The following is a 17,679-nucleotide window of genomic DNA, read 5'->3' on the forward strand; positions in this document are numbered from 1 at the left end:
CTCCACATCGGGCTCTCTGCTCGGCGGGGAGCCTGCTTCCCCCTCTCTCTGACTGCTTGTGATCTCTCTGTCAAATAAATAAAATCTTAAAAAAAAAAAAAAAGCAATGAGTTCGACAGACACAACAAAGCAGGGTAAAGGGGAGGGTGAGCCAGGGTGGGGAGTCCGTGATTTTAAGTAGAATGGCCTGGAAAGGCCTCTCTGAGAAGATGGCTCTTGCATGGAGTCCAGAAGGAGGCAAAGGAAAGAGGGTTTGAGGCAGAAGGAACCACAATGCAAAGGCCCTGGGGCTGGAGTGTGCCTGGAGCTTTCAAGCAGCCCTTGTGTGCGGGGCAGGTAAGTGGTATGAGAGCAGCAAGTAGGAGGTAAGCAGGGCCCTGTGGGTCACAGTGAGGATGGAGGGAATGACATAGCCTGACTCATCCTTGGACGGTGTCCCTCTGTCTGCAGCACCAAGAATTGGCTTTGGGGGTGTGTGGCAGAGGTCAGGGGACAGCAGTGCCAGTGCTGAGCAGGGACCAGATTCTGGATCTATCCTACCGCAGAGCAGCCACGACTTTCGCCTCCCCCCAAACAGTGGCTATTGAATGTTGACTTTGGGTGGGTCCATCGGAATAGCTTAGATATTGGCCACAAAGTGTCGTGAGAACCAAATAAAAGCTCCAGCTGAATCCTGATCTTTCCGGATTTTTCTGAGGGGTTTACGCTAAGCTGGGCTGACAGCTCCCGGAGGAGAGAAGATTCCCTGCACCCCAAGATTCTCCATCATCCTCTGGGTCACCGCCACCCGAGGTTTTCCAGGGTTCTCACAAAAGCAAAACAGACTTCTGCACGTGTCCTCCATGCCTCGAGAACGGATTGGCTCCCGAGGGATGCCAGTGTAAGGCGGGGGCTCTGTGGGCAGGGCCGGGAAGGACGGACGGGCCAGACCTGCTCATCTGCCTCCCGTTCAGTCTCGGGTCAGCCATCGCTTCTCCACCACAAGGACGGCAAGCGCATGGAGTCTGTCCCCGGGAGAGCAGGTCAGCCTACCAGGGGAGGGCGGGAGGGAGGCTGGGATGGGGTCCCAGAGCCGTCCTCGGGGGGAATGAGGGTCTTCTGCCTCATAAGGGGTGGAGGTGCCTGTTTTGTGGGTGAGAGGAAGAAGCAGTTTGTCCCCTTTGGCTTGGTCAAAGGACTCGAACGTTCTCTGGCTGGTGAGTGCCGCCTACCTTGGCAGGACGGGCGTGATGACGGATAAAAGAAGGCCCTGATGTGGGCTCTTATCTCTACCTGGTTCTCCGGTGAAAGAAGGGGAAGGAGGGTTCTTCTAAGTGCAGCTGCCTCTACCGGTGGGGTCAGGACACAGCCAGACCTTTCCAGTGGAGCGCGGGGCTGGGCTCTTCACTGAGCTGTCACTTAGCTGAGGCCTGGTAGCCGTGCACCTCACCCGTCATGTTTCTGGGTTTATACTGATTTTTCTAAGCTCTCCCTTACTCACCCCTCCCATTCTGGAGCCCTGCGTGTGCACGTGTGTGTGCTTTCTCCTTCCCTCTGCTGCAGGCGAGGGAAGACTGAGCCCTGAGCTATGAGGAGGCACGGGCAGGTCCCGCAGGAGGACCCCCGACTCAGATGCTCAGGGCTCCTGTGACCTTGGGTTCCCTCTGAAATGGCTGCAGGGTTAGAGAAGACGTTTGAGAGTTTAAACTATGCTGAGAGATCTCTGGGCTAAGTTTCCTTCACTGGCAGGACTAGCCCCTGTTTAAATCGGGACTGAGCTGCAAACCCCCAGAAGACATTTGGGGTTTCACCAGAAGCCGCGTCGGTGCGCAAAGAACGGCCTGGAGTGGCTGCTGCTCAGTTTCGCCACTCACGCCCGACCCCAGCGTGGCCAGGGGTCCCGGGAGCCGGCCCGGTTGGTTGGGGTGTAGAAAGCCCCCAAGAGACCCCCGTGTTCAGCTGCCCCGGCGAGACAGCGGGTAGCATGAGCTGACCTGACTGTGTTCACCACGATGGGGCGGGAGTCTACGAAAAGTCCGGTGTTCTCAGACCTGCCACGGGAGTCCTGCGGAGCTGGGGGCCAGATGGGAAATGCAACGGACCCAGGGCTCACCGCGCAGTGAGGAGTGCGGCCTGGGCTCCTGCTTTTTCCCACCTCAGCATGGTCCCCCCCACAACCCCGCCTCAGCTGAGCTTTGTCTATGCAAGTCCTAGGGAGTTCTGGGTTCTTTCTTCAGCTCTGCGGACGTCCGCGGTTTCTTTCTCTCGAGATGAACAGCTAGTGGGGCACGTCCTTGAGACCCTCCCCCTGGTTCTGTGATGGGGGCTGGGGGAGTCACTGGGTCCCGCGCCCCCTGTACCAGCCCATCGGTCTCAGGACTCATTTACTATCTTTCAGAGTGTTTGACGGAAAGTGTTTACCTTTCCACCTTTCCTCATTTTGTGGCTGTTTATTACTTATGTGTTTATTTACAATTCTGACGTACTTCGGGAGGAGCTGGGGCAGAGATTCTGAGTCTTGCTTCACTGGGTACCTCTATCATCTGGACTGATTTTATATGTGGAATTGGACCCAGAGTCTGAGCCGGACGCGGTGGGAGGCAGCTGTCCCCATGACAAATGTCACCGGTTCATCAAAGACACCTTCACGCATGTGGAGAAGTGCTCCTGGGGCGCAGGGCAACAGAGGGGTACATGGATACCGGAATGAGCGAGAGCAGGGGATGGAAAGGCAGAGGCCAGGAGGCAAGGTCAGGGGGCAAGGTCAGGGGCAAGGGTGGAGCTTGCTCGGGGGCTCCAGATGGCCAGGACACCTGCAGGCCCAGCTTGGACTACAGAAAGCAGGCCGGCTCCCCAGGAGACCTCCCCGCCGCCCACCCTCCTCTGCACGTTGGCAGGGAGGGCCCAGAGGGAAGCAGGGTGTGGTTACCAGCAGCTCTGGGAACTTTTCGTTAAAAAAAAAAAAACTTTTGTTAAAACATAATTCATGTACCACACAATTCACCGATTTAAGGGGTGCGATTTATGGCTTTTAGTAGATTCAGGGATGGGCAACCATCGCAGTCGGGTGGGCCCACGACGTGGTGGGTAGCTCTGCCATGGTTCACCACCCGGTTCCTTCTAGGAACCTGCTTCTAAGCCCTGAGGAAGTGTCTGTAGTTACTGAGCAAACCAGAGGTCAAAGATCTGTCAAGTGATTTCCTGGATCCGAGCTTGCCTTATTTTTTTTTTCCTCCTCCTTGCATTAGTCTTTGGGGCCTGAACTTTGAATTCTGGAGCAGCTCGGGGCTGGAGAGAGCAGGAAGCCCATCTTGGTGCTGGTTTGGCCGGCTGTTCCCGCCCGGCCCGATCCTGCCCTGCAGCCTACAGGGAAAGGAACGGGCGGCGGCGGAGCCACAGCTGGCCACGGAGGGGGCTCCAGATCCCAATCCACCGTGAGGAGCTGCTGGGAACACGAGAGTTAGCATTTCTCAGTGAGCACTTTCTGTAGCCTGGGTTTCTCATACAGACTGGGGGGTGGGTGCGTTCGTGGAGATGAGATCTTCCCACCACCATTTTCCTGAATTTACACCGGTTGGTTTGCTCTGGCTTTCCAGCGTTTTTAGTAGACAGACCTCTTCCAGAGGCATTTGACTCCAGCCGCTCCAGCTTGTTATTCCAAAGGAAAAGAACCAAATCCCAGGAATTCAGGGATCTAAGAGAAACGTCCCCATCTGTGCCCAAGGACCTCACCACAGCACCGAGGGGGTTGGAGAAAAAGTAGAAACAGCCTAATGCTGGCCACAGGGGCATCGGCAGAAGTCAGCTGTGGCTTGTTCGTATCATTGAATCCAGCACGAGTTAAAAAAGGGAGAAAAGGTTGTAAGCGACTAAACCTCGGTGAGGAACACGTGGAGTGTAGAGCTGTGCCCAGCGTGACACTGTTTATAGAAAGTTGGAGTCAACAGGAAAGACACCATTTATGTTCAGCTGCTCCTCGCACAAGGAATCGTGTAAAAGTGGGCATCTGTTTGCAGACACACCAACACGTGGGACACGGCCTGGCAGCTCCCTCTGGGCACAGGCGAGGGCACGCTAACGATGCATTCCCTTAATGAGGAAACTTCTGCTGAGTCTGAATGATGGGCACACAGATATGTTGTCTGTTTGTGGGACTTTTTAAATAGCTTGAACTAGGGGTGTCTGTGTGGCTCAGTGGGTTAAGCCTCCCACTCTTGATTTCAGCTCAGGTCGTGATCTCAAGATTGCGACATCGAGCCCGGAGTCAGGGTCCGTGCTGGGCTTTCTCTCGATGTCTTAAACAAAAACAAAACAAAACAAACAAGAAAAATACACTCGAACCAGCCCAGGATTTAAAAGCATTTTAGAACTGTTCAGATGGAAAATGTTCCAATGACCCTGTGCCAGGACCAGGAGGGAAGAGAGAGACTTAGCCAGGGGCTCGTTGCAAAGCTGGAGGCACCCGGGTGAGCTCCGTGGGCAGGAGGCTGGGTGGTGCCCTCCCGGGTGCTCCCAACAGAAGGTCTTAGATTTTAGGTCAGTTGCATCAACACCCCCTGCCCCAGAGCAGCTGGTCACTTGGAGGGTGAGCTGCTCCATGATCTCTACCCAGACAGACCAAGAGCCTGTGGCCCCTGCCAGAGAGTCCACCCAGGCCCAAGGCAGCTGAGCCCCTTCAGAGACCCACCAGCCGAGAGGTGGCGGCCCGTATTGCTTACTCGGAGTCCTTGGTTTTTGTTCTAAATTGTTTTCTAGTACACTCTTGCCAAGTGTCACTCCCTAGCACATGCCCTGAGCGTCTCGGGACAGGTGTCCTGGGGTCACGTCAAATAAAAGCAGTGGGCTTTCTGGGCACACACGCCTCCCCCCAGCCCGCTTCCCATCTGTTCCCCGCATGCCCTCACCATGGCCTGTGGGCGCCTCCTCTGGTTGCCGGGAGGGGGGGTGCGCTGGATGGGCCATCCAAACCCCCACGTTTGTTCCAGGCAGTGTCCCTGAAGCTTCTGCCGTCCTCAGCCCTAAGGAGCCGTCTTAGACATTTCCTCCCTTGCCGTGCTCCGTGAGATCGTCATATCACAGGTGCGCTGAATGTTTGTGCACAGCTGAGCTTTGTACGTGTAAGGGTAAGAGTTTCGGGGGGCTCTGTCGCCCCCGTTGAGAATGCTTGTTCTGGACCAAGCTTGTAAATCAGCTCCCCAGGGCCAAGGGCAGTTTCCCAGGTTTCAAAGGCAAAGTCAGTGTCCCGATGCCCAGAGAAACCAGTTCTTCTCCGGAGAGAGGAACTGATGTGAAATCAGCAAGAGGGAGGGCTAATCAGCGCCCCGGCCCAGGTCACTGGGCACCAGGGCCAGGGCAGCGTCACCGTCCTCTCCAGACAGGTCACTTCCCTCCCTGCCCGCCCGTGACCTGGGGTGAGGGGGTTGGACTGGAAAGGCCCCCACGGGCCCGGAGGCTGTGTCAACTGGGTCCAGCCGTCCACGGCCGCCCTCTCCTTCCAGCGTTTCTGGCTTCGGGGCCATGGCGGAGCTGCGCCAGACGGAGTCCACGCTGACCGCGCTGGACGAGGACGCGCTGTGGGAGCTGCTGGAGAGCCACCGCCACAAGATTGTGCGTAGCATCTGCCCCAGCCGCCTCACCCCCTACCTGCACCAGGCCAAGGTGCTGGACCAGCTGGACGAGGAGGAGGTGCTCCACGGCCCCAGGTTCACCAACACCGTCATGAGAGTCGGTGAGGACCCCCGGGCGCACACCGCCTCCTCGGCCCCTCCCCACCACGGCAGCTCCACACGGCTGTGCCACAAAGCCTGGGGCCCGGCAGGGAGTGCAGGACTTTAAGGACCCACGTTCCAGGCATGGGGACTCTGTAGGGCCTTCCCAGAGCTGCCGTAACAGGCGACCAGCCCGGGGTGGCTTGGACCAACAGAGACATATTGGCTCATAGTTTGGGATCCAGGTGTGGGCTTGAGGGGGATGTCCCTGCCTGTGCCTTCCTGGTGGCCCGAGCTGGCCCTCAGCTTGTGGCCACATCCCTCCAGGGTCTGCCTCTGTCCTCACGTGGTCTTCTCTTTGTCTCCTTTTCTGTCTCATGGGTGCACTTGTTATTGGATTCGGTGGATTCAGGACCCCCCACCCCGATAATCCAGGTGATCTCTTCCGCAAAGACCCTTTTCCAGATTAGCTGCCATTGGCAGGTTCCAGATGAAGGTTCCTTTGTTGGGGGGGGCACAATTCAACCCACTCCAGATGTCTTCGGAGCCAATTCTGAGAGTCTGACTAGCTATGTTCATTCATTGAAAACCAAGGAAGCTGATAGCCTCACTCTGTCAGAATTTTAGGAGACTGGATGAGACCATTTATAAGACACTCACCTCCAAGCCGCGGTTATAGAAAGCAGGCAGTAAAGTGGTCGCTATGAACATGATTCTGTTTCTGCCTGATGTTTAGGAGCCTTAGATCCAGGAGAAAGGAATCCAAGCCACCAAGCTGGGCTGAGAGCCATGGGACCGGGAGGCGGGCTCGCTGGGACTCGGGCCCTGGGGCACTGTCCTTTGCTTCTTTAGTCCCATGAGATTTGTACAGTGTCCGCATATGTCTGCTAACACGGCTGGGAGGTCTTTCGAGCAAAGGTCACCTTTTTCCTTCTTTTATGAACAACTCTTGGCACTTGGGTTATAGTAGCTTCTCAAGGACTATGAGCCTGGCCCTTCTGGGGACTGGCTGCCGACACGTCCCTTAAAGGACCGAGAAGAGCGATGAGGGCACCCGCCCCCAGGGATCCTGGAAAACTGCTGTCACCTCCTGATCCCTAGATGTGCGAGGATTTCCTCCCCCTCCTCATCCTGCATCCCAAGGGAAACCCACCCAGAACCTCACGACCTGACACCATCCTCTCACCCAAGGGCACTTGCTGGATTTGCTGAAGACGCAAGGGAAGAACGGAGCCATTGCCTTCCTGGAGAGCCTGAAGTTCCACAACCCGGACATCTACACCCTGGTCACTGGGCTGCAGCCCAAGGTGGACTTCAGCAACTTCAGTGGTGAGGGCTGGGTCATGGGGCTGGGGTCCTGGGCACAGGCTTCTTTGGAGCCTCTGGGTCCCAGTGTGTGCATGCTCTTGCTGCTCCCGCTAACCCCCCAGCGCTCTGGGGGTGATGACACCCCCACTAACCATGTGTGGGTGGCAGGAGAAGGAACCCGTGGCCTCTGGATCTAAAAGGAAAGATCTTGGGGCGCCCGGGTGGCTCAGTTGCTTAAGCATCTGCTTTCGGTTCAAGTCATGGTCTTAGGGTCCTGGGATCGACTTCTGCATCAGGATCCCATTCAGTGAGGAGTCTGCTTCTCCCTCTCCCCACTGCTCTCTCTCTCTCTCTCTAATAAAATAAATAAAATCTTAAAAAGAAAAGGAAAGGAAAGATCTGTCCCTACTTCTGCGGTAGCAACGGGAACTCCGCTTGGGGCAGAGAGTCTGTGCCCGGGAGATGCAGGGAGAGGGCAAGTATGGCCTTTCCCTGGAAACGCTCCTGAGATGGCCTTAGCCTCGGCCGTGTACTTATGTGGAGGGGACAGCCAGGTCCTGGGGCGGCTTCTGCTGGGAGAGGCCCCTGCCGGAGGGGAGGAGGAGTGGAGCCGGCAGCCTTCCGCACCTCCACTCAGTCGGAAGAGCGGAGATCGAGCTGACCTGAAGGGAAATACAGCCATTTCTGTTCACTGAGTGATTTCAGGCTTCCGTGAAGGAGCTATAGAAAGACTTTGGTGTGCAAAGGGCAGGACCAGCGTCACTCAAAACTGGACGGGAAGCCTTTCTGCCTGTTTGGTATTGTAGACCGTGGTGACGTTAGTTGGAGTTCTGCTGTACGGATTTCTATCCCTTGTTCTTGTTATGTCTCTCGTAGGGTGGCATGGAGAAGATCTGGCAGGAGCACGCCTTGGCTGATGAGGGGGAGCTGGGTCTACACAGCAGGGTCCCCTGGGGAGGCTCAAGGGGGTAATCCTGGTTCCACAGTCACCAGTCATGCTATTTATATAACCAAAACTGAGCCCGGTTGAGCCCGGAAGTTTCTTTTTTTTTTTTTTTTAAGATTTTATTTATTTATTTGACAGAGAGATCACAAGCAGGCAGAGAGAGAGGAGGAAGCAGGCTCCCTGATGAGCAGAGAGCCCGATGGGGGACTCGATCCCAGGACCCTGAGACCGTGACCTGAGCTAAAAGCAGAGGCTTAACCCACTGAGCCACCCAGGTGCCCCAAGCCCGGAAGTTTCTAAGGAGACCCACAGATTAGGGTCGGGGGACTCCTGCCTGAGGGTCTGGGCAGGTAGCAAAGCCCCTGGTGGCCGAGGAGGGAGGTGCCCTGGCCCACCCGCCCCTTGTCTGCAGGGCTCATGGAGACGTCCAAGCTGACTGAGTGCCTGGCCGGGGCCATCAGCAGCCTGCAGGAGGAGCTGAGCCAGGAGAAGGGGCAGAAGGAGGCCCTGCTGCGGCGTTGCCAGCAGCTCCAGGAGCACCTGGGCCAGGCCGAGGCCCGCGTCCAGAGCCTGGGCCAGATGGAGGCCGACCACGATCGCATGAAGCGCGAGGTCAGCGCCCACTTCCACTCCCTGCTGAGCAGAGAGCCCGATGCAGGGCTCGATCCCAGGACCCTGGGACCATGACCTGAGCCGAAGGCAGAGGCTTAACCCACTGAGCCACGCAGGCGCCCCAGGGCCCTGGATTCTTGGAGAGAGCAAGATCGGGGCCCTGGGGGTGCTCACTGCCCCTGGGGTGTCTTTGCTCCTTGGCCCTTCCAGCAGACAGAGCTAGGAAACGTGCACGTACACACACCCGTGCACAGACACGCACAGATATGCATACAGACTTACGTGTGCAAGGATGCATGTCCACAGACACATGCGTATCTTAGAAACTGTGAGGTCACACCCACCTCTAATTCCGGCCCGTCCCCAGGGTGTGTCCCTGCCTCCCTCATGCCATCTTTGGGCGCCCCTTCTTCCACAGTGAGAATCCCCCCACCCACACGAGCGCTCACCTGCTCCAGCCTATAGGCCACAGCAAACACCTCCGGCACCAAACAGAGCTGTCGAGAGGAGCCGAGGGTTTGTCGTTCACGAGCTGCTATGGCTGGCGGCTCTCCATCCCTCTGCCTCCCTCTCCCTCCCATCGCTGTGGCCCCAGTGTTTGAAATAAGGTTCATTTGCTCGGTTTATTTTCAGTTTTAGCCCCGCACCCAGCCCCATGCAGGTCCCAAGGAGTGAGTTAGTATACGGAGTCTAACGCGCTCTAACGCAGATGGCCCACAGCCGGAGCTGTGCGGTTGCTTATGGAAAATTTGCTATGGAGATGTCGGCAGGGAAAAAGCCCAAGTGAAAAGGTTTTTCCTTCTCCTCTTGATCCCAGAGGGAGTGCTGCCTCCACCCTGACACCCAGACTTTCTAGGTTTGTCTCTTGGGGAAAGTCCCCTCCCTACCAGAGGCACCACACCCTCCTGGGGGCGAGAGGCCAGGCCCTGGGTTCCAGGTCTGAGTTTCTCTTGGGGTGCCATCCTGCAGGGTGGCAGGGTGGAGGCCCCCAGGCCCTGGCCACGTAGCTTCCAGGGGCCACAGCCCTGGACACACCACCCATGGGGCCGGGGGTGGCCCATATTTGCTCGGGATTGCAAGTGCGTCTGTGTAGATCAGGCATCTCTGCTCCGTCTGACTCGATTTCCTTTCTTCTCACGTCCTGCTTTCCACGAATCCTGAGTCCCTTTGCCACGTACTCAGCAGAATGTGGGAAGGCAGGGAAGTCAGGGAACATGCTGGACGAGGCTCGCTCGCTGGTCACTCACCACCCACCGGCTGCTGGGACTTGAAGTTTCGAGAGAGGGATTTCCCGGGCTGATTTCCAGAGAGCTGATTTCCCAGGCTCCTTCCTCTGTTCCCGGGACCCCACCCCGTGATTCCATGGCTCACCTCATCTAAAAAATAAAGCTAGAAATGCCTTTCTCCCCCACAGGAGCTGGAACTGTTCACCAGGTAGAACTCCTTCATGGAGTTTGAAGTCCGGGGAGGGGCCCCCTGAGGGATGAAAAGCGTCCTCCCGGAGGACAGAGGCTGAGGGACGCACAGGCCCCCCTGGGCGGGTGGAGAACCAGCCTTTACGCTGCCCTCCCTCCGCCTCCTCCCGGCAGCTCTACCTGACCAAGCAGGAGCTGCAGCGCGAGAAGATGTCTTCCTGCCACGTGCGAGAATTGCGGGAGCGGTCCCCGCAGATGGCCGGGGACCTGGAGCCCGGGGACAAGGCGCTGAGCCGCCTGAAGGAGGAGAATGAGAATCTCCGGTCGCTGACGTTCAGCCTGGTGGGTCCCGCGCCTTTCCCTGGCAGCTGGCGGGGCTTCCCGCAGGCTGGGGCGGGGGCGGGGGTGGTTGGTTCTCACAGGTGGTCCCTGGAGGGGTGGCTGAGGCCGGGAGGCCATCCTGGGACACGCTACATGTCCCTTCCTGTGCCTGTCTGGCCTCGAGCGTGGGCAGGGTGAACAGCTACGGGGCTACCTAGCAAGCCCCCCACCCACCCCGGCCCAGCTGCTGGAGGGAATTAAGCTGATTGTAAATGGCGGGATCTGGGGGTGGGGAGGGTACCGTTGTGTTGTGCCTGCAGAATAGTCTGTCCCGTGCCGTCCCCCCCACGCGTGCTGGGGAAGGAAGGGGCGGAACTGGGTGACACCAACTTCTGGAATTATGCAAACTTCCGCCTCTCCTCGTGGATTCCTTTTGATCAATACCATGTCTGTTTATAGAGCTGTTCCGTCCAGTGAACAGATGTTCCCCGGGTGCGGGGTGGGCCTGGTCACGGGGCCTGGGCGGTGCCACCGTTCCTAAGCCCCTTCCTGAGAAGTGGGCAGGAGAGGGAATGGCCTGTCCCCTGGTGGGTCCTCCGTGGGAGACCGTGCTGGTGACCTTGTGGACAGAGCAGCCTGACGCGGCCCAGCCAGGCAGGGGGATGGCCCCCGCCGAGAGACTTCCAGTTTATTTTCTGTCCCCGGCCCAGAGAAACGAAGCAGAACACACATTTCCCATTTTGATTGCCGCCCCTGCGTCTTGTCCTGCCTATCCTCCGTGCGGGGATAAGCCTGAATCCACTCACGCGCCGGCCCCGGAGTTTCCTGCTGCTTATTCTCAGGGCAGAAAGACGGGGCGCTTCCCAGGGGCAGGACCTTCAGGAGGCCGGGGTCCCTGGGCCGACCTCTCGCTGTCCCAGGCGGAGAAGGACATCCTGGAGCAGAACCTGGACGAGGCCCTGGAGGCTGGTGGACCGCATCCACTCTCTGAGGGAGCAGGCCATGGTCGCTGAGAGGCAGCACAAGCAGGTGACCCCGGCGGGCGGCCGCGACAGCGCAGAGCAGGGGCGGGGAGGTCAGGCTCTCACGAACGTTCATCCCTTGTGAGAGCTTCATGGGGCGCGGACTCACGGCCCCGGGCTAGCGGTCGCATCTGGTCTGTGGGTGCTTAGGAAAGGACCGGGCCCAGGAGCAACAAAGCTCAGGCTGCTTTCCGGTGGGGCGGGCGTTACTTCGTGGCTGCGACAGGCAGGGGAGGGTCGGGAGGAAGGAGATGGTGGGAGAGAGAGAGGCAGCAATGAGACATGGTTCACGTCTTTTGGGACGTGGGACGGACAACACGTGCTTCTACCTGCCGCGTCCACGTGTGTTCTGATAACTGAGTCCCGGTGTAACCAGCAGGCCCACCCTGAGATTTAGCGCTTAAGGAACAAGCAGGAAGTCACCCATATCAGCTCCCGAACCACCCCCTCTGACCCCGACCACCCCCACCCCCCTGCACCCCCCACCCCACACCGCTGGCCTGCATGGGCTGTGTTTGTCCCCGGCCAGTAATGGGAAGAGAAGGAGCAGACCCTGCTCCAGTTCCAGAGGACGAAGGTGGACTGTGACATCTACAAGGAGAAGGTGAACGCCCTGCAGGGCCAGCTCCAGCAGCTGCAGAAGGAGCGAGACCAGGTGCCTGGCTGGGGAAGGGGCCCGGGGCACTGCCGAGCGGGGACAGGATGTGCCGTCCGGCCCAGGCTCCTCGAGGAGCTGGCTGGGGTCATGGGGCGCCCCATACCCACCCATGGCAGCTGGTTCCAGATTCCCAGCCCCCTCGGCACCATCCTCCCTCCTTTCCTGTCGGGCTGGCAGGCCTACTCCGCCCGGGACGCAGCCCAGATGGAGATTGCTCAGAACCTGGCGGAGAAGGACTCCTTCCGCAGGGAAGTGTTCGAGCTGACAGAGCAGGTCTGTCAACTGCGCCAGCAGCTCCGCAGGCCGGCCGAGTCCCCACAGAGGGTGAGTTCTTCCCTCCCACCCCACGGGGAGACCGGGCTGGGTGGGGGACGGGTCCTGGGCCACGTGCGCCCTGGCTGGGACATCAGGCCCTCTGGTTCTCATGGGCGAACCTTGTTACCGAATCACTGAAGACACAACTGGGTGAGTGGAGCCTATGTCTGCCTCTGGTGGTGGTCTAGACACGCCATGGGACAGGTAGCTGGGCGGAAGGTTCTGGAACCTGTAACATATGGTGTTCCACGAAGAAAGAGAGCCTATGAGACTGGGCCAGATGGCAGCCACTCGCTTTTGTAGCTGATGCGTTCCTGAGATGTTTGCAAGTCCGATGGCCAAGAGCTGGCTTCAGGCACGAAGGGAGCTATGTTCCCAAAGAGCTAAAACGAGTACAAAACCTCCAGTTATGGTCTGTCAGCAGCTCCGGCTCCAGGCACGGGGTCGGGGGGTGGTGAGACCCTGCAGAGGGGCCAGGACCTCCCTGAGGTCGAGCCACACCCTCCTCTTCCTGGTCGGGGAACCCCCACCTGATGCTTTTACCTCCAGAAATTAGTTTCCAAGGATTTGCATGCTACTTCTAAGAAGACAGTGTATTTCACATTGTAATACATGTGGTTATACAGGGTTCTTCAAAGTTGCAAAATCTTATGTTTATACAACCCGTAGAACTTAATCTTCCCCATGCCCACGAGCCATAGGTATTTTAAATTTTCTTCCTTCACCCTCCTCACATCTACCACGTCCCCCCCCAAAATATATATGTATGTATGTATTACATACATACATACATATACATGTATGTATTACATACATACATACACATACATGTAATCCATATACATGTACAAAATAGAAACATATGTATATTTATTTATATATAAGTATAAAAACGTGTGTATGTATCATATATACAAATTATATATATTTATGTATGTGTTAAAACAAGGTAGACAGCAAGATGCCAACTGCCCTGTCTTTGACTGTGGAGGACAGGAGAATTTTCTTCCCTCTCTGCTCAGTTCTGTTTGTCCCCAGTGTTCTGTGTGGTTAAGTCTGTGATACACGTCCTGGGCGATACTTGTATAATCTGTAAGAAGCGACATGTAATCTGCAACAGAGACCAAAGAGCATTCACCAGGCTGGTCGCTGTCCTCGGGGCTCGGCTCCTGCAGGGCTGGGGGTCTCATGCTCCGAGGAGGGTACATGAGTAGGGGAGGCTGCCTGGAGCGGGGAGCGGGGAGGTGGAGGCAGGAGGGAGGTGGGTTTGCTGGAAACCCCCAGGAGCATCCGAGAGGAAATTTGCCTGAACTGAGCAGCCGGGGGGGCCCGTCTCGGGCAGCCTGAGCCGGAAGCCAGAGCCAGGGAGCCGGGTCTGAGGGGGCAGCCACTCGTGCGCATGTTTGCCACCTGCCCGCGGGGTGACAGTGACGAAAGCAGCCCCAGCTCCACTGAGGTACTGCCGGCCAGTGCCTCCTCCTGTCCTGGGTCAAGCCAGCTGTGCCCTCCCCGGAGGGCTAGACTGGGGGGGGGCGTGGCTGGCAACGTGGCCACAGGCCTGTGTTCAGATGTGCACCGTGCACCTGACTCGCTCCACACGTGGCCCTCGCCAGCCGGGGCCTGGGCCTCTCTGGGCCTCAGTGGCTCTGCATGTGAAGTGGGACCATGCTACCCACCACGTAAATGTGTGTGTCTGCACTGAGCAACAGGGAATGTGGAAAGCAGCCGGCAGGGGCCTGGCACACAGGAGGGTCCAGCTAGTATGACCCAGCTCTGGGCTGTGTCCTTCTCAGTCCTCGGCCCTGAGAGTTAGGGAGCACAGTTTGTTACAGTTTTGCCCCTCACCCCGTGGAGCAGCAGGGAGGGGGTGAGCGGGGTCCCCCTGGGAGCGCTGTGCCGACCTCAGCCCTGTCCTCCTCCAGTCTCAGCTCTGCTCTGACCTCAACGCCACATGCGACCGTGAGCTGGTGGACAGCTTCCGCTCCAGCAGCCGCCTGCCTCCCAGTCCACAGTCCCTGTACAAGCGGGTGGCAGAGGACTTCCGGGAAGACCCCTGGTCTCTTAGGTAATGATAGGCCACGGGGTTCGGATGGCATGGGCCCCAGCAGCTTGCCGGCATATGGGCTGAGGGCAGGTCAGGGGGATCTGAGCAGGCAGCCAGCGGCACCGCCTGAGCTGTCGTCTTCCCATGCTTTCCAGTGGTTTCCTAGATATCCGGCAGGTGGACCGAGGACTCTCCCGGGGGGTGAAGGCAGTGGATGCCGACCTGGATTATGAGATTGTAGACAGAGCAGGTGAGTGCACCCCACCCGGGCCTCTGCAGCCATCCCCTCGCCCCTGGGCTGGGCCGGCTGAGCAGGAGGAGGAGGGAGAACAGGGGTCTCCAGGGAGGCCGGCGAGACAAGCCAGTGCCTCTCCAGAGGCTGGGCTGAGGAAGCGAGCTTCCCTGCTGCCCTGCCCTGGGCCTCTGGGAAATCCCAAGTACCTGGTCATTCCAGCCCATGCCCTGTTCACCGGGCGTCCTTTCTGTCTCTCACCTGGAAGCCAAGGGAGCTGTGCTCATCTTCCCATCCCGCTCAGCAGTAAAGGCTTAGACAGCTCCGGACACACGTTTCTTCTCTCGGTCCCTCCCTGCTCTGGTCTGGGGACACTCGGGTTTCCCAGTGACATCAGAAGGCAGCAGGATTTCGTACCCCCACCCCCACCCCAGAGGAGGCACCTGTTGGGAACATCTCTCCTCCCAGCGGTGGCACCTGAGACCCACTTCTCCTGGGGCTCATTCCTCGTATTTGTGACTTGACCGACCTCCTCTCCTTCTCTACCACGGGCCCCACCCGGAAGCCTCTCCCCTTTTCTACCCTGCACACCTGCCCCCGGCCGTGGGCCTGGGGCACCGGAGGCGCTTAGCACCCGGTCCGAATTCCCCGCGGTGGCCACCGGGGGGAGCACAGGCTTCGTGCGGTTCAGAGCGGCCGCCCCTGGGGCAGGCGGGGTCCGGGCTCCCCGCCGGCCACGAGGCCAGAATCCCCGCTGAGCGGGAAGGTTGGCGTCTCTGGAACCGCAGTCCGAGGGCGACCGCCGGGGCGTCTGCGTCCTGGATACGCCGCTCCTTGTGTCCCTCTGCCGCAGCTCCGGGTAGCGTCCTGGTTCCCCCATGCAGTGGCGTCCGCCAGTCCGGAAGGCCTGTTTTCCTGGGACTCCGGGTGGGACTCGGTGTGACCGGGGCAGTCCCGCCGGTGCGCTCGGTCCCGCCGGTGCGCTCGGTCCCGCCGGTGCGCTCGGTCCCGGCGTGAGCTCGGCGCAAGGAGCCGGCAGAAGTGCGCCCAGTTATGCCGGGTTTGATACTTTCACGTTTTGTTCTAAGCACCCAGCGCTCGTCACAAGCCACCCTCAGTCCCCGTCCCCTGTGTCCCCCACCCCCGCACCCAGAGCGGACATTTAATGGAGCCAGAAATCAAGACCCGAGGTGCCCTGTCCTGTAAATGTGGGGGAGCCACTCAGCTGTCGCGTGAGGACACACTAGGCCAAACCCCGCTCCTGTCCAGGGGAAGATGACGTTAGGGTTCTCAGCAGTGAGGAAAGGGAGAGGCGGGGAGGTCCGGCCTCAGCAGAAGGAGACAGGCCCGCGGGGTGCGCCCAGGGCTGGGATGTGGGACCAGGTTGCCCCAGTAAGCAAAGCTCCGATGGGGGGGGCAGAGCCCAGGGGCGGGCCTGGCCTGTGTCTGAGCCCGGCCCTTCTGTGCAGACCTTCCTGAGTGTGAGAGCAGCGCTCAGCCCTGCGCAGGGGGTCTCACCACCTCATCCAGGTGAGCGGTGGGAGTGGCCAGGGCCGGCAGGTGGGAGGGCAGAGTGAAGGCTGTGTCCTAACACCACTGGGAGGTGACAGCCCCTCCGAGGATGAGGTCATGGCTGTGTGTGTGTGTGTGTGTGTGTGTGTGTGTGTGAGAGAGAGAGAGAGAGAGAGAGAGAGAGAGAGAGAATTCAGAACGCTGGGGCCAGCGGCGTTGGGGCCTGGCCCGACCTCCCCCGCTCCCGTGGCTGGTGGGCCCTGTCACCTCCCGTCCTGCAGCAGCGTCCCAGTGCGGAGGAGGCCGGCACGCAAGATCCTGAGCCAGGTCACCGTGCTGGCCTTCCAGGGGGACGCGTTGCTGGAGCAGATAAGCATCATTGGTGGCAACCACACGGGCATCTTCATTCACCGGGTCACCCCTGGATCGCCGGCGGACGAGATGGCCTTGCGCCCGGGCACCCAGATCATGATGGTGAGTGTGTCCCCTGCCCTGCGGGCACCCCCCCGCTGCCTCCTCTTGGGGCTGGGTCAGAAGCTGCAGCTCTGCCTTGACAAGGACGTGTTGTCTGCGGGCTGAGGTCACACGCACTTAGAAGCTAGCCCCAGCTGACTCCCACAGCAGCCCTGCCCCGTCTGGATCCCCCACGTTCTCAAACTGGGGTGGGTGAGCCCGAGAGCTGCTGTGGGGCTGGACCACCGGCCATCGGAGAAGGCTTCTGGCTGCCACGGCACCAACCCAGGATCTTTTGATACAGCTATAGCCCTGTTTTTTCTTTCTGGGCCGACCATGCCGTGTGTATGTAGTAAAACACACAGCCATCACGCACACTTCACCGCCTTGTTGGGGGCATTTAAAAAAATTCTTTATTGGGAAATATTGGCTAAACTGCAAAACCCATAAATACACTGCTTGACTAATGATTATCAAGTGAATGTGTGAGCAGGGAGGTGACTTCAATGTGGCCCGAAAGCAGAGAACAGTGTTCCTGAGGAGGAGCCTGGGCTGCAGCAGGGATGCGTGGGGTGGAGACGAGTGCTGAGAAGGGTGGGCGGCAGGCACCTTTGCTCCCGGGCCCTAGGGCCCCCCGCTTCTCCCTAACCACTAACAGACTATGTTGTGGCTAAAGCAGCTTTTATGATGTCTGGGGAGACAGTCCTGGTATCTTAATATATTTTATTATTATTTATTTACTTTAAAGTTTTTAATTCCAGCTAGTGAACATACAGAGTTATCTTGGTCTCCAGTGCACAACAGAGCAGCTCAACACTTCCCGTAATGACCCCAAGTCCCAGATCCCCATCGCCGTTTCATCCAACCCCCACCACCTCCCCTCTGTAGCGATCAGTGTGTTCTCTACAGTTAAGGGTTGGTTTCACTCTCTCTCTCCTTTTTGCCCTTTGCTCCTCTGTGTTGTTTCTTAAATTCCACATATGAGTGAGATCATGTAATTGTCTTTCTCTGAGTGACTTATTTGACTCAGCATCATACCCTCTAGTTCCAGCCACATTGTTGCAAATGGCAAGATTTCATTCTTTTTGATGGCTGCATAGTATTGTGTGTGTGTGTGTGTGTGTGTGTGTGTGTGTGTGTGTGTGTGTGTGTGT

At 58.4% G+C, this 17,679-nt stretch overlaps 1 protein-coding gene across 1 annotated transcript in view; it reads left to right on the top strand.

Moving 5' to 3' along the window:
* The first annotated feature begins 5,496 nt into the window (after positions 1-5,496).
* The window catches only part of LOC111160278 (caspase recruitment domain family member 14), a 21,789-nt gene continuing 9,606 nt past the window's right edge, over positions 5,497-17,679 (top strand). The window contains 14 exon segments of the mRNA XM_022523214.1: positions 5,497-5,707; positions 6,879-7,016; positions 8,354-8,581; positions 8,921-8,970; positions 10,143-10,310; positions 11,210-11,247; positions 11,249-11,318; positions 11,841-11,966; positions 12,147-12,293; positions 13,627-13,740; positions 14,207-14,349; positions 14,484-14,578; positions 16,030-16,090; positions 16,354-16,546. Of these exon segments, the coding sequence (XP_022378922.1) occupies positions 5,497-5,707; positions 6,879-7,016; positions 8,354-8,581; positions 8,921-8,970; positions 10,143-10,310; positions 11,210-11,247; positions 11,249-11,318; positions 11,841-11,966; positions 12,147-12,293; positions 13,627-13,740; positions 14,207-14,349; positions 14,484-14,578; positions 16,030-16,090; positions 16,354-16,546 (1,782 nt within the window).

This window comes from Enhydra lutris, unplaced genomic scaffold (assembly GCF_002288905.1).
Source record: "Enhydra lutris kenyoni isolate GAN:26980312 unplaced genomic scaffold, ASM228890v2 scaffoldscaffold75, whole genome shotgun sequence".
In the NCBI taxonomy this organism is placed as follows: domain Eukaryota; kingdom Metazoa; phylum Chordata; class Mammalia; order Carnivora; family Mustelidae; genus Enhydra; species Enhydra lutris.